The sequence below is a fragment of the Lutra lutra genome, chromosome 13 (assembly GCF_902655055.1).
Source record: "Lutra lutra chromosome 13, mLutLut1.2, whole genome shotgun sequence".
In the NCBI taxonomy this organism is placed as follows: Eukaryota; Metazoa; Chordata; class Mammalia; order Carnivora; family Mustelidae; genus Lutra; species Lutra lutra.
The window spans coordinates 90,984,681-90,998,328 of NC_062290.1; the positions used below are offsets into that span (position 1 = coordinate 90,984,681).

At 53.3% G+C, this 13,648-nt stretch overlaps 1 protein-coding gene and 1 pseudogene across 4 annotated transcripts in view; one reads left to right on the top strand and one right to left on the bottom strand.

Annotated features, from left to right (window-relative positions):
* The window catches only part of PRRT1B (proline rich transmembrane protein 1B), a 32,308-nt gene that overhangs the window by 13,471 nt on the left and 5,189 nt on the right, over positions 1-13,648 (top strand). Inside the window, exon 4 of one of the 4 annotated variants that reach the window (XM_047701276.1) lies at positions 566-1,978. The exons of the other annotated variants lie outside the window; for them this stretch is intronic. Coding sequence (XP_047557232.1) covers positions 566-715 — 150 coding nt within the window. The 3' untranslated portion in view covers positions 716-1,978. Of the gene's footprint in view, positions 1-565; positions 1,979-13,648 lie in introns of those variants that run through there. 4 annotated transcript variants of the gene reach the window in all.
* On the bottom strand, positions 11,281-11,448 carry LOC125084220 (uncharacterized; annotated as a pseudogene).

The window sequence follows — 13,648 nt, forward strand, 5'->3', positions numbered from 1 at the left end:
GTCTGTCCATCCCCTGCATAACTTCCGTCCGTCTGTTATCCCCTGCATAACTCCTTCCTTCGTCCTGACGTTCCTGACCGGGCACAGGGTTGGTCCCTGGGGACCCGGTGATGAGGATGTTCTGGGAAAGCGAGTAGGTGAGGCCCCGGGGGCTTCTGCGTGGGGCAGAGCTGGCCTGCGCGCCGGTCAGGCTCCCCCCGTCCTAGAGCTGGGGGGTGGGGGGAGGGCGGCTCTGGGGACTGCTCGGAGGGGACTCAGGAGGCCACCACCCAGCCGCCCGTGAGCTCTGGCTCCCCCACTAGCCGCATGGCCCCGGCTGAGTCTTTGCTTCCTCCGCTGCAGAGTGGGGGCCACGGTGCCGCAGGCTGGGGTCGGTGTGACGGTGGCCCAGGCTGTGGCTCGGGGGCCAGGCCTGTGGCAGGGGCCCAGGGGCAGGTGGCCGTGGCCTCCGTGGCTGCGGCCACGTCACGTGCAGTGGCGCGGGCAGGTCGCAGGTGTGTCAGGGCGCCGGTACTGTGGGCCGGCGTGGGGCTCCGTGTCCACACCCGCCTCCGTCTCGTTGCAGACCCGCGCGGCCCTGAGCAGGGGGGACCTGGCGCAGGCGGAGGAGGCGTCCCGCAAGGCTCGCTCGCTTGTGCTCTTCAGCCTGCTCTTCGGGGTGTTCGTGTCCACCGGCTGGGTCGTCTACGTGCTGGTGGCGCTCTACCTGTCCTGAGGGCTGCGGGGACGCACAGGGACACCCAAGCCGCACTGACTCTGTCTGTGGACTCTGAGCCCTGCCGGTGGCCACCTGTCACCTACAGAGGGGCCCCGGGGGCAGGAACAGCTGGGGTGTGGCGCCCTTGGCACAGCAGTGGCGGGGCCTCACCCCTCCCGGTGGCCCCGGCCGCGTCCTAACTGACCTGCTGCGGGGCCCGGGCTGCCGGAGCCCCTGGCCTCTGTGCTTCCTCCCGAGGTCTTTCGGGGGCCGTGCTGGCTGGGTCCCCAGGGCCCTTGCCTTCCCCTCACACCCGGGAGACCACCAGAGGGACCAGAGCTCTCCTTGTCCTCCGAGCCGACTCCGGCCCCAGCCACCTGCAGCCCGGCCTGGGGCCCGAAGGCAGAGCCGGTGGCGTTTCTTCTTCCCCGTGGAGGAGCCGAGTGGCGTCCCCTGTCCTCGGTAGCTCCCGGCGGATGGTTCCGAGCCCCTGCCCGGACCCAGGAGCCCGGCGCTCTCATGCCGACTCCGTGTGCGGGAACCAGGGCCCCCGTGTCCGGTCAATAAACAAGAAGCCGCCCCGGGCCGGGCTCCGCGTGCTGCTTCCGGGCTCCCGTGCGGGGCGAGCGGCGGCGTCTGTGCCGCGCCGGGCTCTGGGGCTGTCCTGGCTGCGGTCACTGAGACACTGTCTGGGGAAGGCGGCTCTGGCCGGGGTCTGTTGGTTGCTCATGTTGTGTGGCCCCTCTGCGATGTGACCCGTTTCTCATGGGGCTGCTTTACCAGAAACTTCTTTCTCCCTCCGTCCTGCCTCCTGCTTACTCTCTGCAGTCTTCCAGTCGGCCCCACTCCCACTCCTTCGGTCCCACCCATGGAGGCTCCACTGGGGGTCCCTGTGTGGCGAGGGCCACCCTGACCGGGGAGCACTCAGGTCGCCCTAGAGGCTGCTGGGCGGCCTGTCGCGGTGCACGTGCGTGTCTCTGCTTCGTGCCTGGTCCCCCCCGGTCAGCTGTGGTCCTGAGAATGGCCTTCCGCGTTAGCAAGACTCAGAACCGTCTGCAGAGGAAGGGGGCTTGGGGAGTGGGGCGCGGAGGCCTCCTGCAGCTTCCTGGCCCTTGACCTTCCCACTTGTCCAGGCCCCAGTCCCAGTCCTTGCCTTCAAAGAGTCTCTTCTCTCTTTTTTTTTTTCCTTTCCTTTTCTTTCTTCTCTTCCCCTTCCTCCCTTCCTTCCTTCTTTCTTTTCTTTTCCATTTTATAAATTTTATTTGTTTATTTGACACAGAGCACAAGCAGACAGAGTAGCAGGGAGAGGGGGAAGCAGGCTCCCCGCCGAGCAAGGAGCCCTATGCGGGGCTCGATCCCAGGACCCCCAGATCATGACCTGAGCCAAAGGCAGATGCTAACCAACTGAGCCACCCAGGCCCTGGAGTTTCTGGTTTCTTGAGAAAATTGGGGTTTCCCCATCTGTAAAATGGGGTGATGGCATTACAAGCTGTTCCTGGGGTCGGGGCAGACTCGGGGAGACCCCATGGGTGTTCCGCACAGAGCCTGGGCCAGCTGCGTACGGACGGTGGGGACTCCTGTAGGGTCTCCCACAGCCAAAGGTTTTGAGAGAGCGGGGAGCAGGCCCTCACCACGGGCTTAATCACAGCCCGGAGCTTCCCAACCGGCAGGGAGGAAGAGCCATTCATGGCGTTTTCCTGGGAAGGTGTCCAGATTCTCAAAGGGGTCTGTGACTCAAGATAGAAACCCATCTGCATAGCGAGGAGGAAGTCCCCCACCCGACCCCACGGAGCCATACAAGAAAGACTGACGGAGTGAAATCCACTGTGCACTGACCGTGCGCTGCCCACAGCCTGCAGCTGCCCCGGGGGGACCGCATGGGGCGCCTGGGGGGCTCAGATTGTTAAGCCTCTGCCTTTGGCTCAGGTCATGATCCTGGGGTCCTGGGACCGAGCCCCAAGTCAGGCTCCCTGCACAGTGGGGAGCCTGCTTCTCCCTCTGCACCACCCTCCCTCTCCCACTTGTGCTCTCTCTCTCAAATAAATCTTAAAAAAAAAAAAAAATCAGGACGGCATGGCTTTGCCACAGAGATGGGTCAGTGAAAAATAATAAAGCCCAGAGAACATTCTGAGTGTGTAGATCTGTGTGTTAATATCTGATCGAAATGGCGTTTTTTAATATTGGGAGAGTCAAGGAAGGCTCATAATACGGAGCTGGTTATCTGGTTGGAAAAAAGAATTCTTTATAATTACATGCAAAAACAACTCCGAGATGGGTTAAAGCGCTAAGTGTAAAGCAGCCCTCCACCGGCGACAGAGGATGGTGGGGGACGTCTGTAGCCCGGGGCGCTGGGCGGGAGGGGCGGCCGCTCACACCTGGAAAGCCGCGGGGAGGACCGCGCGTCCGGCGAGCACGGATGTGGACCACGAGGTGGCTTCTGCCGTCAGCCTGGGGAAGACCGGGCGGGGTACGCCCGGAGCCGGCGAGGGACCCAACTCGGACTCTCACGGCGGGTGTGTGCGCTGTCCCGGTGCTGTGGCCTCCCTGCAGAATGCGCGCACCACACACCCGCATGCGTGTACGTGCAAAGAACAGTCTAGAAGGGTACCTTCCCAGCGGCTGACAGCAGTGCCCTAGGAGGGGCGGGCGAGGAGGGCTTGCGCGGTCCGGTGGGCTGGTGCGTTGTGTCCGGGAAGGAACTGGAAAGGTGCGCGCCTTGACCGGGCAGCTCCAGTTTTAGGGTTTGCAGCGGGGAGGGAGGAGTCTGTTTTCCCGAAGCTTCCAGTCTGGCCTGGGAGACCTTTATCAGACCGTGTAGTCACCAGAGGACCCTGAGGGTGGGCGCTGGGCAAGTCCTCAATGTGGGGTGGAACCGAGGCGGAGCGGGTTCGGCGCGTGACCGCAGAGCGGTCGCGGTCGCCTGGCGTCGAGGGCTCGCCCTGAGCGTGCCGAGGAGAGGCTTTCCCGCGGACCCGGGGGGGGGGGGGGGGTGTCCGCTGAAACGTGCAAGGAGATGCTGCCGGCCGCACCCCAGCGGCGGAGGGGCCGGCACTGTCCCCCGTCCTGAAGCCCGGGACCGTCTCTCAGTCGCGGTGCGGTGGTAGTGAGCCCGCGCCCAGCGCCGCGCATCTGCAGCTGAGGACGAGGGAAGCGGCTCCTGCTGTGTTCTCTGTGCGGTCGCCTGATGGAAGCGGGTTCTCGGTTGTGAGATGCACAAATGTATCTTTTCCTTTATGGATGACGCTTCCTGTGGCTTAAGAAAAATTCCCCTATTCCGAGGTCATGAAGCTGTTCTCCTCTGTTGTCTTCTAGCTCTGGGTTTACTGGTGGCGTATTTGCACATCCGGACCTGTCAGCTCCCCGGAGTAGACCCCAGAGGGCCGTGTCTGTCTAGTCTTGTTCTGTGTCACACTTCGCGACTGCGGTGGACGGCTAAGTCTTGAAGTTGGGAACATCGAGCCCTCCCACCATCTTTAAGGGTCTTGGCCATTTAAAATCATTTGTATTGTGTGCCTGGGGGGCTCAGTCGTTAAGCCTCTGCTCGGCTCAGGTCATCCCAGAGTCCTGGGTCCCAGCCCCGCATCAGGTTCTCTGCACAGCGGGAATCCTGCTTCCCCCTCTCTGACTCTCCCTCTTGTGTTCCTTCTCTCCCTGTCTCTCTCTCTCTCTCTCTCTCTCTCTGGCAAATAAATAAATAAATCTTTAAAACCATTTGTATTTTTTTAAAAAGATTTTATTTATTTATCTGACAGAGATCACAAGCAGACAGAGAGGCAGGCAGAAAGAGAGAGGGGGAAGCAGGCTCCCCGCCGAGCAGAGAGCCCGATGCAGGACTCGATCCCAGGACCCTGAGATCATGACCTGAGCCGAAGGCAGCGGCTTAACCCACTGAGCCACCCAGGCGCCCCAAAACCATTTGTATTTTTAATGAACTTTAGAATTGTCAATTTTCACCAAAATCAAGATTGGGATTGTGACTAAGATTGCTTTAAATCTATGGATTAATTTGGGAACAGTTGATATCTTTACAGTGCTAACTTTTCCAACAAAAATGGTAAATCTCCTTATTTGTTTAGGTGGGTTTTTTTTCTTTAAGACTTTATTTATTTGACAGAGATAGACCATGAGTAGAGGAAGCAGCAGGGAGAGGGAGAAGCAGACTTCCCGCTGAGCAGGAGCCAGATGAGGGGCTTGATACCAGGACCCTGGGATCATGACCCAAGCCAAAGGCAGATGCTTAATGACTGAGCCACCCAGGTGCCCCTGTTTAGGTGTTTAAAACATTTTCCCCTTGATCTTATAGTTTTCTGTATAGAAATATTGTGTGTATTTTAGTGTCCATGAATATTTGCTTTGATGCGGGGTGCCTGGGTGGCTCAGTGGGTTAAGCCTCTGCCTCCCGCTCCGGTCGTGATCCCAGGGTCCTGGGATCGAGCCCCACGTCGGGCTCTCTGCTCAGCAGGGAGCCTATTTCCCTGCTCTCTCTGCCTGCCTCTCTGCCTACTTGTAATCTCTCTCTCTGTGTCAAATAAATAAATAAATAAAATCTTTTAAAAAAAAATACTTGCTTTGATGCTACTATGAATATCATTTTAATATTGTTGTTACTTGCTAGTATACAGAAATATAATTGAGTCTTGAGGGTCTTGAGTCTTGAGTTGACTTTGTACCCAGCAAGCGTTCTAAATTCACTTATTCTGATAATTTATCTGTAGGTTCTATTGAATTTTCTGTTTATACAGTATTATCTGTATAATGAGTTGTCTCCCTTCCCAAGACTCACCCCTTTGTGCGTGTGTGTATTTGCCCTCCTGCATTGGCCTGGGCCTCTAGAACAATCCTAGGAAAAGGTCCCAATAATGGCAGTCTTACCTTACCTTTCTTTTTTTTAAGATTATTTATTTATTTATTTGACAGACAGTGAGAGAGGGAACACAAGGTTAGGGAGTCGGGGAGGGAGAAGCAGGCTTCCTGCTGAGCAGGGAGCCCGACGCGGGGCCCCATCCCAGGACCCTGGGATCAGGACCTGAGCTGTAGGTGGATGCTTAATTGACTGAGTCACCCAGGCGTCCCTTTACCTTACCTTTCTCCTTGTCTCAAAAGGCAGGCTTTCAACATTCTGCCTTTTAAAAATAATAGATAAGCTTTTTCAGATTAAGGAACTACCCTTCTATTCCTAGTTTCCTCAGAGATAAAAAAAAATGTGCATGGACATTGCATTTTACTAAATTACTTTCATGTATCCTCTGAGAAAATTATGATTTATTTTGTTAGTGTTATGAATTGGTATTGATTTTCAAATGTTAGACCAGCTTCTTGCTTCTAGAATAAGCCCATCTCGATACGATGTATTAACCTTTCTGCGTGTCACCAGATTTAGTCTGTGGTTTGTGTAGGAGTTTTGCGTCTGTGTCCATGAGCGAGACGGACTGTGATTTCATTCTTGCTATGGTTTTGGTATCAAGAGTTTTGCTGGCCTTCGGTCGAGTGTCGGGCTCTCTGCTCCGCAGGGAGCCTGCTTCCCTCTCTCTCTCTGCCTGCGTCTCTGCCTGCTTGTGACCTCTCTGTCAAATAAATAAAATCTTAAAAAAAAATTTAAAAAATTTAAAGAGTTTTGCTGGCCTCATTACGAGAGTTCAGACATGCTTCTCATTTTCTTCTTGTTTCGGGAAGTGTCGCGGAAGACCGCAGTCCTTCCTTTCGCGTCCCCAGGAGAGGAGCACTGAAACTGCCCACTAGGATCTCATCTGTCTCTTCGCTCTCAGGGTTCTGCTGGCTTTTGCTTTCGATATTTTGAGACTGTGTAATGAGTTGCATGTAGGTTTAGGGTTGAAGATACTTCATGTATTGTCGAGCATATCTTTATAACTCTAGTAAGACCTTTGCCGTAAAGGCTACTTCTGGTATTAATAACAGCTATGCTAACTTTGGGGGGGGATGTATTTGTGGGGTGTATCTTTCCAATTTTTACTTTCAACGTTTCTGTACCATTACATTTTATTTATTCCACAGAGAGAGAGACACAGCGAGAGAGGGAACACAAGCAGGGGGAGTGGGAGAGGGGGAAGCAGGCTCCCCGCTGAGTAGGGAGCCCGATGCGGGGCTCGACCCCAGGACCCCGGGATCATGACCCGATCCGAAGGCAGATGCTTAACGACTGAGCCCCCCAGGTGCCCCTACCATTACATTTTAGATAAATACATCATGTTAACAGCATACATGTTAAAAAAAAAAAAGTCTGATAGCCTGTCTTTCAACTGGAGAATTCAGTCCCTTTAATTTTTGGTTTTTGTTTTTTTTAAAGATGTTTTTAAAGTCTACTCTCTACCCAGCGTGGGGCTCGAACTCACAACCCCAAGAGCAAGAGTCACATGCTGCACTGACGGAGCCAGCCAGGTGCCCTGTTTAATGTGGTTTGTTTGTTTACGTATTTAAAGATTGTATTTATTTATTTTACAGAGAGTGGGTGTGTGCAAGTAGGAGGGGCAGCGAGGGAAAAAGACTGTGAAGCAGACTCCGCACTGAGTGGGGAGCCCAACTCGGGGCTTGATCCCATGGCTGTGAGAGCATGACCTGAGCGAAACCAAGAGCGGGACACGTAACCGACTGCATCACCCAGGAGCAACAAAAAACGTGTTTGGTCTTGGTCTTGGTCGGATGCTCAGTGGGGACCCTGCTTGAAGATGCTCTCCCTCTGCGTCCCCCCACGTGCACACACATGCTATCTCTTTTTCTCAAATAAGTAAATCTTATTCTTTTGAAAGATTTATTCATTTGACACAGAGAGAGAGATCACAAGTAGGCAGAGCGGCAGGCAGAGGGAGGGGGAAGCAGCCTCCCCCGGAGCAGGAAGCCTGATGTGGGGCTCGATCCCAGGACCCTGAGATCATGACCTGAGCCGAAGGCAGAGGCTTAACCCACTGAGCCACCCAGGCGCCCCTCAAATAAGTAAATCTTTAAAAAAATGTGTTTGGGGGCACCTGGGTGGCTCAGTCAGTTAAGAGTCTGACTCTCGATCTCAGCTCAGGTCTTTTTTTTTTTTTTTTTTAATATTTCATTTATTTGACAGAGCACGAGCACAGGCACGGGGAGTGGCAGGCAGAGGCAGAGGGAGGAGCAGACTCCCTGCCGAGCCTGCTGTGGGGCTTGATCCCAGGACCCTGGGATGGTGATGAGAGCCAAAGGCAGCTGCTTAACCAGCTGAGCTACCCAGGCGCCCCATTCAGCTCTGGGCTTAATGTCAGGGTCGTGAGTTCAAGCCCTGTGTTGGGCTCTGCGCCGGGTGTGGAGCTGGGTGGGATTGAATCCCACCACCCTACTCTTTGCTCTCTCCTGGTTCTACTTGTGTCACAGTTCGTTCTCTCTCCTTTCCTGCCTCCTTCTAGATCAGCTGGTGTTACTCCATTTCTTCCTGTTAGCTTGGAAATCAGACCTCCTTTTGCCGCTCTGGTGGTCCCCTAGAGAGTACATATTGCCTTCTCTTCTCAAAGCCAAACGTTCTTAGCACTTGTATCTTCTCCCTAGACCATTCGAGAGCTAATTCCAGAACACCTCCATGCGTCTCCTTCCTGAGCCCCCACCCTCCTTAGGAGTGTTGAGTCTCTGTACTTTAAACCTCTAAGATGAGACAGTGTTGTTGTCTCACGCCTGCTGCTCTTCGGGCCGGTCCGCACGTCGGGTCGGTCGCACGTTGGCTGCTCTTTATTTATTCCTTCCCGTGCGTCCGACCTTCCGTTTGGCATTATTTTCCTTCTGCCTGAAAGCATGATTTTGGTTTTTCTTGGTGTCGGTCTGAGGACGCATCCCGTTTTTGGCTGATGATGGCTTTTTTTTTGGCTTTTTACTTTCATTCTTGAAAGATACCCGGAGTGCGTGTAGGATTCCGGCTGGTTGCTTTCTTTCAGCACTTGGAGATCTCCTTGCACGACTTCCGTCCCTTGCCTTCGCTGAGTCAATCATTGTACCTTTGAAGCCAACGCACCCTTTTCTTGCTTCTCTGTCTGCTTCAAGATGTTCTGCCTTTGGTTTTCAGAAGTTTAACCGTGCTGTGCTTAGATACTGTTTCTTTTTAATTATCCTGCTTGGGATAAGGCTTCTTGAATCTAGCATTTGATTTTCTACCCAAGGACCAATCAGGAGACATAAGCGATGGAATAATTTGAACAGAGAAAGGTTAATATAAAGGATTATGAACTAGGACAGGAGAGAACTAGGAAGGTAGAAGGAGAATGATGAGAGTTACCCCAGGGCTCAGGGTGAATTCCTAAAGAAGGCAGACGTAGGAGGGCCCAGTTCCCAGGGCCGGGATCTAGAAGTCCCCGGAGAAGATGTGGTTAAACAGAAACTCACGGTGTTGCCCAGACCAGAGCGGGGCGGGGCGGGGTGAGCAGGACTGATCCTCGGCGGTGCAGACGGACCAACGCCGGTGGGCGAGCATGCGTGAGCCGTTGGGAAGCTGCCTGCTAGCCGGGCGGCACTCGTCCTGTCGTGTCTGGGGGCCGCAGTGCCGGTCCCGGCCCCGGGCTGAGCTGCGAGCTTGCGGGGACTGCAGGCTGCGGGTGCGCGGCGGGGCAGGACGCCACGGGACGTCTGTGCAACGGGCGTCTCACCGCCGCGGGGCCGGAGCAGGAGCGACCGAGCGCCCCGACCCAGCCGCCCGTCCTGCCGCCTTCCTCCCGGCAGGGGAGATGCAAGGGAAGCGTAGACCTGGGCATGAGAAGCAGCAAACTGATAACCAGTACGGTCAGTTTTGGGGTTCTGTTTGGTTTTAAAAAATAGCTCTGTTGAGCTTTAACGTACAGATCCTGAAACTCACTCGTTCTGAGCACCATTCGGTTGTACTTAGGGAAGTCACTGTCCTCACCATCCAGTTTTCAAGAGACGCCGTCGCCCCGAAGCTGCCGCGGGCCGGTGCCCTCTGCGCGCTGCACCCCGGGCAGCCCCGGCCGCGTTCGGGGCCCGCACGCGCTTCTCTGCACGGCTCGCGGGCGCGGGAGCGGGGCGCACGCCGTCCTCCGCGGCCACGTCTTTGAGGTTCGCTCACGTCGCCCGTCGCGGGACGGCAGGTCGCCTCCCATGGAGCAGCACCCTGGCGTGTGGGGACAGCGTCCGTGCCACCTCCTGCGGGCGGGCGGGCGCTCAGATCGGTCCCGTTTGGGGCGCCCCCAAGCAAGAACGCGGCTCCGGGTGCTCTGACCTTCTCCCTGCCCTTCTGGTGCCCCAGTTCCACTTCGGATTTTTATTTTTTTTAAACTTATTTTTAAATTTTTATTTATTTTTCTCAAAAAATTTTCCAGTTCACTTTCGGCAAGTTGACACACAGCGCAGCATCGGTGCCTGGATCCAGGCGTGTTCTGGGCCCGCCGGGGTCTCTGCCCAGCCGGGGCGTCCAGCGTCTCTCTGGGCGCTTCCTCCTGCCGGGGCCCCTCCTCTGTCTGCCGGTCCCGGGTTCTGGGAACCGTATTCACGGAGCTCTCCTGGTCACTCACTGTATGTTTCGGTTCTGGAATTTCCACTCGGCCTCTGTTTATGTTTCCTAGTTGTTCACCCAAATTCTCAATCCTGCCTCACGCCTAGGACAAGTAGGCACCGTGCTTCCCAAATCCCAGCCCTGGGGGGTCTTTTTAAAAAATATTCTGCTTGTTTATATGTATTTTACAGAGAGCGAGAGCATGAGTGGGAGGAGCAGCAGGGAGAGAGTCTCCAGCAGAGCCGCTCTGGCCCCGGAGCCCGGTGTGGGGCTCGATCTCAAGACCCTGAGGTCAGGACCTGAGCTGAAACCCAAGAGTCAGACGCTCAACCACCGGGGCCACTTAGGCGTCCCGCTCTGGGGCTTCCTCTGTTCGTGCTGCTTGTCTCCTTGCATCCCTGGTTTTCATTGTATGTGAAAAACTGGAGAACTGACCGGAGGCCTGGGATGCTGCCGCCTCCCACCATGAGGCTTCGTCGTTACCTGCTTCTGGCAGGTGCCGGGGACGCCAGACATCCGCTTTCGGGGACAGAGAGGATTTGACACGGGCTCAGTCCCTCAGGGCGGTGTACTCGTAGTCTCTCCCTTCGCGCGGAGCGGGAGTTCCAGACTCTTATTTTAAATCCCCTGCTATCAGAAGCGCTGCAGAACTTCGCAGCTTCCTCTTGTGGAGCTGGCAGGTGCCTTTACTATGTGGCCCCAAGTGTCCGGCTTACCTCTCTGGGTTCCTGTCTCCTGCTGAAGCCAGGACCAATCATTCGTTCGTTGGCTGGCTTTCCCACAAATTCAGGCAGTGATTGAAAATATTCTGTACAGCTTTTCTCGCAGGAGGGCTGGTCTGAACCACCAAGTCTGCATCTACCAGAAGTAGAAATTCTTATACATTTTTAGAATAAAGTTGTCAAGGACTATATGACATCTTTTTGGAATTTCTCTGGATACTTCTGATGTACACATTAACTGGGAAATGAATGACATCTTTAAGAAAGTTACTCTTCCCACCCACAAAAGATGTCCCTCTCTGTGTATTTTTAAATAAAATCTTATCATTTTTAACGTACACACTGAGGTTTAACTGACATATGGCATGTTTCAGGTGTATAGGGAAGCGTCTGACATTTGTGTATCCTGTGAAATGATCACCACGGTGAGTCTGGTTAACGTGTCACCATACGAAGTTAGATGACGACTTTGAAGATCTACCCTGTTAGTGACTTTCAATTAGCAATAATCGCGCCTCGGATAAACCTCATTGGCTACGATACTGCCACTGCGCAAAGCTTGTTAGTGACTTTCAAACACGCCGTACAGTGCGGATTCCATCACCATTGTAGGTCCTCTCCCTGTGACTCAGAACCAGAGGTTTGGATGTCCGTCCCTTTTGACCCATTCCCCCCGTTTTGCCTGCCTCCATCCTCTGCCTCTGGCCCCCCGGAGCAAGCAGTGACCTCGGCGATGTGTATATCTTTTTAAGCTGGTGCTTTCGTCACCTCTGGATAACTAAGTGTGGGCTGACTCGCTGGCCATGGGGTAGTTCTACTTTCAGTGTTTCTGGGCTCCTCCTCGCTGGCTTCCATGGGGCTTATGCCGGTTTGCTCTCCCAGCTCTGCACCGGGCTCCTTTTTCTCTACCCTCACCAACACTTGTTGCTTTGCATCCTAGTTGTCCTAACCAGCGTGAGGGGAGAGCTCGCTGCGGTTTTGATTTGCACCCCCCGATGGTGAGTACTGAGCCGCTTCTCGTGCACCTGCTGACCATTTGTACCTTTTTAGAAAAATGTCTATTTAGATCCCCTGCCCGTTTTTTCATCGGATTGTTTTTTTTAAGATTAAAAAAAATTTATTTGACAGAGACAATGAGAGAGGGAACACAAGCAGGGGGAGTAGGAGAGGGAGACGCCGGCTTCCCGCTGAGTGGGGAGCTGAATGTGGGGCTTGATCCCAGGACCCTGGGATCATGACTTGAGCTGAAGGCAGCTGCTTCACCGACTGAGCCACCCAGGTGCCCCTGGTTTATTGTTTTTTTTTAAAAGAATTAAAAATTATTAGAGACAGAGAGGGCACAAGCAGCAGGGAGGGGCAGAGGGAGAAGCAGGCTGCTGCTGAGCAGGGAGCCCAATGCGGGGCTCGATCCCAGGCCCCTGGCTGGGATCATGACCTGATGAAGGCAGACGCCTAACGGACTGAGCCACCCAGGCGCTCATTGCATCGGTTTTTGCCATGAAGCTGTAGAAGTCCTTCGTGTAGTTTGGATATTAGCCCCACATTAGGTATGATTTGCAAATATTTTCTCACATTCAGTACGGTGCCTTTTCATTTTGTTGATGGTTTCTTTTCCTGTAGAAGCTTTTTAGTTTGATGTAGTCCTGCTTGCTTAATTTTTACTCTTGTTGCTTTTGCTTTTGGTGTTAAATCCAAAAAATCATTGCCAAGACTGATGTCAGGGAGCTTTCTGCCTCTGTTTTCCCCTAGCAGCTTTATGGTTTCAGGTCTTAAATTCAGGTCTTTACTCTATTTTGAGTTAATTATTGTGTATAGTATAAGAAAGGGTCCAGTTCCATTTTTTTCTTAAGTAGCCTCCACACCCAGTGTGGAGCCCAATGTGGGGCTTGAACTCATGACCCTGAGATTCAAGATCTGACTGGAGAGAAAGAGTTGGATGTGTAGCTGACTGAGCCACCCAGGAGCCCACATCCAGTTTCCTTCCTTTGCCCGTGGCTGTTCAGCCTTCCCAGAACTATTAATGAAAGACTCTCCTTTCTCTACTGTCTGTTCTTGGCTCCTCTGCTGTAAATTAATCAGCCATATATGCATGGGTTTATTTCTGGGCTCTCTTGTTTTATTGATGTGTGTATGTTTCATTACAGTCTCTTTGAGATATAGTATGAAATCAGGGAGTGTGATGCTTTGTTCTTCTTTCTCAAGACTGCTTTGGCTATTCGGGGTCTTTTCTGGTTCTGTACAAATATTAGGATCCCCGTATTTCTGTGGAAAATGCCATTAGGATTTTGATAGCAATAATCTGTGCATTGCTTTGGGTAGAATGGACATTAAAAAAATATTTTATTTATTTATTTGACAGAGACACAGCGAGAGAGGGACCACAGGCAGGGGGAGTGGGAGAGGGAGAAGCTGGCTTCCCGCTGAGCCCAATGCAGGGCTTGATCCCAGGACTCTGGGATCATGACCGGAGCCAAAAGCAGATGCCTAACCAACTGAGCCACCCAGGTGCCCCGAGAATAGACATTTTAATTGTTTTTCTTACGCACGAGCATGGAGTAGCTTTCCATTTATTTGTGTCTTCAATTTATTAATATCTCATTTTCACCTTCTTGGTTAATTCAATCCTAGGTATTTTCTTTTTGATGCAATGTAAATGTGTTATTAATGTCTCTTTCTGATAGTTCATTAGTGACTAGAAATGCAATTGGTTTTTTGTGTGTTGGTTTTGTATCCTGCAACTTCACTGAATTCATTCATTAG